At 38.7% G+C, this 10,022-nt stretch overlaps 1 protein-coding gene across 1 annotated transcript in view; it reads left to right on the top strand.

Moving 5' to 3' along the window:
• The window catches only part of LOC108579798 (high-affinity choline transporter 1), a 23,484-nt gene extending 20,764 nt beyond the window's left edge, over nucleotides 1-2,720 (top strand). Inside the window, exons 4-5 of the mRNA XM_017943412.1 lie at nucleotides 930-1,147; nucleotides 1,979-2,720. Coding sequence (XP_017798901.1) covers nucleotides 930-1,147; nucleotides 1,979-2,695 — 935 coding nt within the window. The 3' untranslated portion in view covers nucleotides 2,696-2,720. The remainder of the gene's footprint in view (nucleotides 1-929; nucleotides 1,148-1,978) is intronic.
• Nucleotides 2,721-10,022: the final 7,302 nt, after the last annotated feature.

Raw genomic sequence — 10,022 nt, 5'->3', positions numbered from 1 at the left:
AGGGAAACGAAGTGAACGAAGAGAGAAATATAATATTAAGGGGTTATGTAAAAATGTGGCAAATTTTTGTTAGTGATTGAAGAAAAAATTATATTATTACTATTATTACTTATATTAAACGGTGGGCACGATTCAGCCTTTACGAGTGTTCAGAAACCAAAATTTTTTAACACTTTTTGGAATCATAGTTCCCGCCTCGCGAGGGTTTCTTTTTGGAAAAAAATTGCGGCAATGGCAACAAATTGAAAAATAGGATCGTGACTTTCATTTCCAACAACCGCACATTTTCTTTCGTTAATCGAAAATGGTTCAATTTATTTAAGAAGCCCCCGTTAGCCGGAAACGAATCTTATCTAGAATATGTTAATTGGACGAAGCACTTATCATGCCCACCATCTTGAAAAATGCAATTTCGAGGAAAACGCGTTCAAAATTTTGTAACGATGCCTGTATTTGTATAACTCGTTTGGTTCAAACGGCTGTAACTTGGTCAATAATTCGAATTTCGAGTTAGCTTTGCGCTTGAAATATTTCTGCGATGTGCACCTTTTAAAATACTCGCTAAATCGGCTTTTTGAAATCCAGAAATGTATGTGATTCCTTAATGTGTTTAAAATAGACACAATTAGCAACTTTCTGTGAAATTATTTTATAGAACAATGTTTAGGTTTGCTTTGCAAAGAATATTTGTATCGCAATTTAGCTAATTAATTATGTTCTTTTTTAGAATGCACCGGTATATTCTACGAGTTTCTTTTTCAAAACACCAACTTTATATTACACTCGTGTCCATATTATGTTTATTCCACAAGTGACTTTAAATTCAGTCAAGGAAATTGCTTTCCATCACTCAAGTAGTACGTTTTAGAAAAAAACATTTGTTCTAGAATGCAGCTTATAAACGGAAGGTATTAAAAAATCTGTTGCAGCATGGAACGAGACAGGATATGACGGTCCTTATCCTTTCACCGAGGCAGAAACAAGCATGATTCTACCAATGGTTTTGCAGTATTTGACACCAGATTTCGTTTCCTTTTTTGGGTTAGGCGCAGTATCAGCAGCGGTGATGTCTTCAGCGGATAGTAGTATCCTTTCGGCTAGTTCCATGTTTGCCAGAAACGTTTATAAATTGATCTTCCGTCAGAGGGTAAGTCCTTCGTCTTTATGTAGATGGTCGGCTTCTTTTGTTTTTAACTCTGTGCCATATCATGCATTAAATCTTTCGACATTCGTTGTCTGTCATCGCTTCTAATTTTATTTGACATCGAGTGTCGCACGAATTATCAATATCATATTCATCATAGTCATCATTGTCATCGTCATCATCATCATCATCATCATCATCATGCGCCCTTCGTCTTCAGACGAAGACGTGATTGCCTATGCAAAATGGTTACACGATTATAGCGTGTTTTATGAATATAGTAAATTATTCGACGATTGATTTCTCGTCATTCCTTAAAAGCAAAAATGTACGCAAGGAGAATCGTGGTTTGTACGAATCAATGATATGCGGCTCGATAAACAAGGTGAAATCAGGATTAAGAGAGCGTTCTAGGTATCGAACATTTCCATCGGAACGATATAAATACGACTGTACAATTTCAATATTGCGTTCCCGTACTTCGTTTAACACAGATTCTTGCAAAAGTACAATTTTACACGTGCATGAATTTGGATCACGCATTTGTCGGAAGGATATAAAATTTGTTTAATCATTTCTTTATACGTAAATCCAAGCGTATGAAAAATATCCATATTTATCATAAAATATTCTTTGATCATCCATTAATAAAATTATACTCGTTCGTATGTCACGTAACGACGTTTCGTTGACATTGTCTTCACGTATCACAACTTTTTATCTGCTTCATACATCCTTTACTATATCGCGTCCACTTCCTCGTACGATACAGCCGATCGTAGCAACCGAATCGACGTCCGCTCTCTCTCTACTAGCCAATTCCCCGTTAAACAGGCGTCGGAAATGGAGATCATCTGGGTGATGAGAGTGGGAATAGGCGTGGTCGGCATATTGAGCACGGTGATGGCATTGACGATACCCTCGATCTATGGCCTTTGGTCGATGTGCTCGGACCTGGTCTACGTGATCCTCTTCCCTCAGCTGTTGATGGTGGTCCACTTCAAAGAATACTGCAATACTTACGGCAGTCTAACCGCTTATGTAATAGCTTTCGTTGTGAGGATCAGCGGTGGCGAGCCACTGATGGGTCTACCTGCGTTGATCCACTATCCGGGATACGACGAAGAAACAGACACCCAGGCGTTCCCCTTCAGAACGATGGCGATGCTAATCTCGTTGGTGACATTGATAGGCGTGTCGTATGGTACACAGGTAGCCTTCCTTACCGGTAGGCTAGCACCTGGATATGATGTCTTTAGGTGCGTGGTCAATATACCGGAAGACGTTGAAAGAGTCGGCCCAGATCCGGCGGAAGGTGAACAAATGGCTGTCCTGGCTGCCGGTATTGGTAGACTTTACGGTAGTAAGGACGAATCGAACGGTCGAGTCAATCCTGCGCTCGAACCGGACTACGACATGGAGCCGGGATACAAGATGGTTGGGGAACCGGACAGCGTCGTTGGCGGAGGCGGTGGTGGCAGGGGTGGAGTTCACCTGGTGCCCCATGGACCGAACGTGCAACGACAACCGCAATCCAGCACCGCATTCTAATTCCTGGTTCCGTGATCGGATGCTGTGACCAACAATAAGTGAGGCGGTGCAGGTCCGTCTTCTGTTCTATTTCTCGTTTTCGTTTGCTCTTTTTGTTCTTTCGTTTGTCCCTCCTATCTTTCACCTGTTTTAGTCGTCGTTATAATCGTCTCGAAAGATTACTTTTCGTAAAATGATAGACGATCATGCTCAACGTTCAGAGAATAGAATGTATGTCAGGGTACTGGTGGTTTGTTTTCTTATTTTATCGAAATTGTCTGGTACTTCGATACAGCTCTTTTGATAAGATAGACGAGTATGTGTGATGACCCATTGATAACAGTTCTTTCTTATCGACCGCATTTATTCGTAGGATTAATTTCGTACTTAATTATGCTTCAGCATTATTTTCTTTTATCGTGTGAAATACATACATTTTGCTTTTTACCAGGGGATTCTGCTTTTCAGTTCGTTCAGTTTTTTCATGTCGTTACTATGCTTCTCTTGTATCTATCCTCCCTCTTCTCACGTCCGCGAAGCTCCGAAACAATGCCAATCTGCTCCAAGTTCTGCACGAATCTTTTTTCGTGATCGTGTTTATAATATGTAACTACAGTTCTATAGTGATGTGTACCTGTTTGAGTGTGTTCGTTCGTACTCTGTAATACTGAGAGCAATTGACAAAAAAGGAAATGTACAAAAGAGGTCAAATGAGCTAAAATGGAACTGGAAGTAAAGTGTTGTCACTCATAAAAATCGAAGCTTCTTGGACAGATAGGTGAGGTGACCTTTTGCCTGTACCGCCAATTAGGCCTAGTGTCTCCTTGTTTCCTTTTTGAGAGAGAGATAGGTGTGTATATACATATATACATACATATATAAATATATAAATATATATATATATACACACACACACACACATATATATATACATATAAATTATATTTACATATAATTTATATATGTGCGTGAACGTATATAATTATATCTAAATATGCTCTACATTTAGAGTTTATCAGACTGCTTGAGAGAACTAACATCTTGATGCGCAACCGATCCGTTCACGTTACTATGAAGTGTATCTCAGAGATCGTGAGAGCTTCAAGGGAAAGCAAGGAGCTCAATCGGTTCTTATACCTCGTTCATTAGACTGTCGGTGGGCAGGTTAGAGTTTATAGATGAACGTTATACACGAAGTTTCTAGAACGGAATTAAATTAAGCCGACCCGTTATTGTTTAGCCTTCTTCCGCGCGCATAGGTTTCATTTTCTCATCGTTCATTGTCATGTCGTTACACTAGAGTTCACAGTCGAATCTCGATGTTGGAAGTAGAGTTGAAAAAAATGAAAAAAAAACCAAAAAAAAAAACGACGAAAACGACGTTAACGAGCTTTTTGTATTTTGCGATCGATCGTTCTTTCCTTGCTTATCTCGAACGAGCATACAGACGATATATACACGTTCGTCTATACGTATCTACTGTTAAAAAAAAGTGAAACGAGGTTAGATGTTATAAATTAGCTTATCACGCATGGCCGCTCGTTGAGTTACTTAAGATTTCTCGTGGTTCGAGTAAAAAGGTGCAAGTTTAAAACGCTCTTGAACCCTCTCTATCGATAATGATGACAATTCGCAAAAAAAAAAAAAAAGAAGAAAAAAAAATGTCAAACTCTTTCAGTTATCTAATCGAACGTTTGATTGCTGTTTTAAAAGATACGCGTGCAATCACGGAGTAAAACATTTCCATGATCATTGCGTGTCAATGGCGTATGTTCAAGAATAATACGCGTTTCTCCTACTAATAAACGGATTCATTAATAACACTCTTAACTCTCAAGCACTATGTTTGAGTCAATGGAAGATTGTATAGACGGATCGGTTGCTGCACGGATTCGTTGTGTTTATTAAACACACGCACACACACAATGTATGATAAAGTTGAAATTATTGGCATTGAAAAGAAACGAATGAATTTGCATTAACGACGAAAACAGAGTCAAATGTCTTCATATACATATTGTACGTACACATTATATTAGATCATCTAATAAGTTCGTGTCGAATTTTATAATTTAGACCAATATTTCCGACAAACCTTTAAACTTGATAAAAAAGTCTTTTTCCTATTTTTTTTTTTTTTTGGCAAGACCGTTACGTCGTCGCTGTAGAATTTCCATGGATTTTCGTTCAAACACTTTTCGCATTCGGCCACGAACTTACGGGATGACCTAATACATAAACACAAGAAGATTAACGCAGTAGTTTTTAACATTGCAGATTCGAATTATCGCCGTTGTTGTTGATTTTAAAGTTCATTTATCAGATATCGTTTAACGTAGCAACATCATGTTGTCTGTCAAAGCTACGCGTTAACGCCTACATAGTTATTATTATTGCTCATTACAGTTACTCATCCCATTGTTTACCGCCAAAATGATAACGGAGAAATCGTGAGATCTGACCGTGTGTGTAATTGCGAAGCGAGTAGTCCTTAATTCGGTGTTCGAACTTTTATAATCTTTTCTCATATCCCCGAATTGTTCGTTGGCCGTTTTGATATTTCGTTGGATAAGAAATACTAAGAAATCAACCGAATAAGAACGTAAGCGGAACCTATTTGAAAATTTCTCACCTACCGTTTCCGTCAATAATTCCTACTTGTGCGTTGTATTTGTAAACACCGAAGTCACAAATATGTGCCTGAAAAGAGAAAGAAATATTATTGGCGCGCAAAATTTTCCCACTCGTCGTGAGGTTCTTTAGAGATTTCTAGGTTTTTTTATAACTAATGTTTCTTCTTCTCTGAATTGTACAAACAGCGCACATAACAAAATTATTTGCGAAGTGCTTGTAATTATTTTACAAAGTGGAACCGATCCATCGTTCGTAGCAAATTCTTTGTTTATCGTTATCGTTTGCTACGTCTCTTTTCGAACAGGGACAAGAAAGTGTTGCAAGACGGTTAGGATATCGTTGTTCTACACACGAGGTTCGAGTAACTTGTACAGTTGAAAGTAGCATATAGATTGTTCGTTCTACCTGTCAACTACTAGGAAGCATCCTTTCTTTCTCCTCGCGAAGCAACAATTTTTTTGAAAACAACGACAATAGTCCCGGGTACGGAGTAAGTCTTTTAACGCGTAACAATGCGGGAGGCATCTCTGTACGACGCTCGGAAGTGAAATTACATCTAGACAGATGACAGAGAAAAGAGGATATTTCACGCACATCGCGCCGCACTGTGTACACACAGACACGTGTTTTATGCATTTTTCATTCGGCCCAGCGCTGTCAACAGTTAAAGGACTTTCACTTAGGTATTAAGTCTGCAATGAGTTGGCTGGTTAAAGTGAACTGCCCGCGGACAATGAACAGCAGGAACTATCGTTATTATATTTTTCAGGAAGGCCGTTTTATAGTAGACAACCGCGTGCAGCTATCTTCTTTTTTACGATGAGAAACTAAATTAGACAACCGTGAAATGTTTCTTTGTAAATGATCGAAATTGCACGTTTGCGCAGATTGAAGGAGCAATTAACCGGTGCAAAGAATTCGAAAAAGGCTTCCCCGCGTTTTCTTGCTTTCGAACTTGTTACGCGTTAAATATCTTCTTTTTTTTTTTTTTCACTTCCACGAGACACTGTTGAATACATGGTACGATGCTGAAAGGTCGAAAAGGATGTTTAGCAATGTAAATATATTAATTCGCGGAATTATCGGATCGTTTCTTTTGTCGATATTTTCACTGTACGATAGGGTTAGGCTCGTAATTAGAAAGAGATACCGATAATACAAATTGTTATTTCTACGTCATTTAAGATACGTTCTCGATCATTGTTCCGATTGTTTAACCCTCTACTGTCGAGACACCGTTAAAGCCCCAATACGGAGTCTACGAAACTGCTCAACTTCCGGTTAGTTTATACATAAATATAGAACATTTCTGACAACTTTCCTTACCGATTTACCTTTATCACACCTTTTCCCAACGAACGTTATAGAATAGAGTGATTGGTTGGATTAATTTCATTTGAATATAATAACGTCGAGTTCTAAATAGAATGGAAGGAAAGGGAAAAGGTAGAATCAGCTCGACAGTACAGTGTTAATCTTATCGCGTAATTCAGTTTTTGCCTCGACGAAATATCAAGAGAAAGAGGACCTTCCTCGAAGGTAGCAGGTTAACGTGATAATTTATGCAATACTTCATTTTGTCAATTGAATTTGTTTAGTCGAGACGACGTATCGTATAAAGAGGGACAAGAAATTCGTAGCACGCGGGTGAATGTTATTACATAGATGCGTCCGTACAATAAGATCCGACACATTCGTAGTATATATATACATGTATATATATATAACTGTTAACCATGAAGCGGCCACGATTACTTACATATCAACCTAACGTGCATTGTAACCAGCGATGTAACGGGAAACTTATACATATCATGATGCGTGCTCTACATATACGTACGTATATTAGATATATTAGCGTGTAAGATAAGAAAAATGATATAAGAATGAGAAAAAAAGAAAACACATAATGAAAAAAAAAAGAAGATGTAAGACGTGTATATACGTACTATACATAGCGTGGTTATCCTCTCGTAAACAAAACGGATCGATGGGTTTGTAGTTCAACAGAATAAGAGGGACATTCGTCATTTTCTGCGAGCAACGAGTGTCCCTCTAATTTCTCTTTAATAACGAAACGTAGAGTATATCCAGCGATCTATCCAGAGGAAAAAAAAAGAGAAAAAAAAAATAAAGAAACGATACGGGGTTCGCGTGTGTATTATGATCGAATAAAATCAAGAGAAAATTTACGAATGACGGGCTGTCTGAACGCCGAACAAGAAAAGGGTTCAAATCGAGCTGGTTGGTGATACAAACTCGTTAATAATTAGAACGCAATGTTCTACAACTACTCGCCTGCTTCGAAACGGAATCGCGTACCTAATATTATTGTAACCTTCGTCCTATCTCGCAAATCTGGGACACCTACCTATTATAGAGTATTATTATGTGTAAAAACAAAAGAAAACGCCCGACTTACCCTGTAAGAGCATATCCATGTATATGTATTACGAAATCGTTACCGGTATTGTACTGTATGATATATAATACGTGTATAATTAAGAAACTGAACGCGATGTTGATTGTAAATGTTAAAAATAAAAAGTGTACAAAAAGCCAAAGTCTGGAATTTTCTTGTACGAGTCACATTCTTCGAACATGACGATGATCGCGACGGATGACGTTAACTGCAGCCAGGCGTCGAGTAAACGCGAGATTCGAATTGTTACGTTGTTTCGTGAAATTACATACTAATCAACGATTTATTATTTATTAACCCTTTCGCCGCGGCAGATTTTAGTATGTAATGCGCGTGGTAAACGATGTATGTTCCGTCGCGGCAGCAAAATCTTTCGTTTTGCCGTTTTAAAATTGAAAAGAAAATTTGTCAGTTGAAATTAGAAACTACGGTTTGAAAATTAATTTTACTGAATCAAGGCAGATGTACGCGAAAGACAAGAATTCACTATCAAATTAAGGTGAAAATCTGCCAAAGGGCGCCAAGGGCACAGCGCGGGCAAATTTTTAAAACGCCTATAGGCGCCAAGGGCATAGCGCGGGCTTTTCGAAACTCCTATAGGCGCCAAGGGCATAGCGCGGGCTTTTCGAAACGCCAAGGGCATAGCGCGGGCTGTTCGAAACGCCAAGGGCATAGCGCGGGCTGTTCGAAACGCCAAGGGCATAGCGCGGGCTGTTCGAAACGCCAAGGGCATAGCGCGGGCTTTTCGAAACGCCAAGGGCACAGCGCGAGGAAATTTTCAAAGCGCCTGTAAGGCGCCAACTGCAGTGAAAGAGTTAATCGTTAAAAAATTTCTGTTCTTCAAAGGAAACGAAAATAAGTATCGATTTCTTTCTGCAAACGTGGTATTGTTCGATGCTCACCCTACCTACATTCCTAAAAGAGAGTCGCAAATAGGTCAGGATGTATATACGTCCTTTTATTATACTACAAGCGAAGTTGATATAGGAGCGTAGGTCCTGATGTTATGTGTTTTTAGCTAGGTTGCGACAGAAATGGAAAGAGCTCTTATTTATTCATGTCTTCCCGGTGTTCGAGTTGGGGAATCGATAAATCGATCGACCGACGACAACACCGCCCAACTAACCTTATGACGAGTCCAATCGTTTCATGTGTACAGGGTGTCTCACGTAACTGAGCAAAATTATGCCTTTAAAATGATTAAAAGTAGAAGAGCATGTAATGCTGCTAGACTTTCAATATTTTTACATTACCTTTACACATATGAAAAGTGCAATTGCTCTTCTTTTTCAAATTTAACCTTGTGCTGATTTTCATCCCATATAAAAAAGTATTAAAATGCTCGTTAATGTTCCCAAGCTTTTAGTTTGAAGATTATTTAGATTTTAAATTTGATCTTTAACTCAGTTATCTCGCAATATCAGCACATTCACTGGAGACATACTGTTTCCTGTATACTAGTTAAAGCAAGACTAAATCGAAATAGTTTTTGCATAAAGATAATGTCTAAATTGAAAAAGTTTCAAACAATTCAATTTTATTTTACGACATTTCTTCTATTTCTAACTGTTTCAAAGGAGTAGCTCCTCCCAATTGCACGAAACAGACTGTACAGTTATTAGCTACGAAGGGTGGGTCATGTCGCGATTAACTTCTGCTTGAGATTAGGTCTCTTTTTTCAGCGTAGCGGCTTTATTAGTACAAAAAGCATTTTTACAAAATAAATAAGTTACAGGCTCTGAACGAGGAACGAATTTCCTTTCCGCCTCTTTTGCCTTTCCTTTAATTTCTCCGCTTGTTTCGGCGGCTTTCGTGCGTGCAATTTGCTCCTTTCTATTCGATGATACATATTGCCAGCAGACGTCTCCCTGAGAGTAAGTAGAAAGAAAGGTATTTGCATAGGCGCGTTCTATCATGAAACATCTATGTTTTCTGTGCTCCTATCTTTCGTCCGCTTTCAAGAGTACGCCTGCTCTGAAACACATTCAAGTTTGTTTTTCAAAGCAACGGCTGTTACCGCTTTGCTGTTAAACTTTTAATGCGAATCCTGGATGCTTCGGGAGTGATTTTGAGTTCGCGAGAATGACCTCCGATTCCGCTTCATTACTTTTCATTTTATCAGCAGATGTTGTACTGGTCCGACAAAGTTTGACGTTTCCGATGATTTTTCGATGTCTGGATTGTGGGGTGGAAGATGTCGAAGATGCGTTCGAATTTCTCTTATTCGTTCGATGATGCTTGATGACTGGTGAAACATGATCGAAGGTAGTCGCGCGAGGTAATTTTTTGCGA

The sequence above is a fragment of the Habropoda laboriosa genome, unplaced genomic scaffold, assembly GCF_001263275.1.
Source record: "Habropoda laboriosa isolate 0110345459 unplaced genomic scaffold, ASM126327v1 scaffold39, whole genome shotgun sequence".
Lineage (NCBI taxonomy): Eukaryota > Metazoa > Arthropoda > Insecta > Hymenoptera > Apidae > Habropoda > Habropoda laboriosa.
The sequence above is the reverse complement of the archived record's forward strand: the minus strand, read 5'-3'. Positions and strand labels throughout refer to the sequence as shown.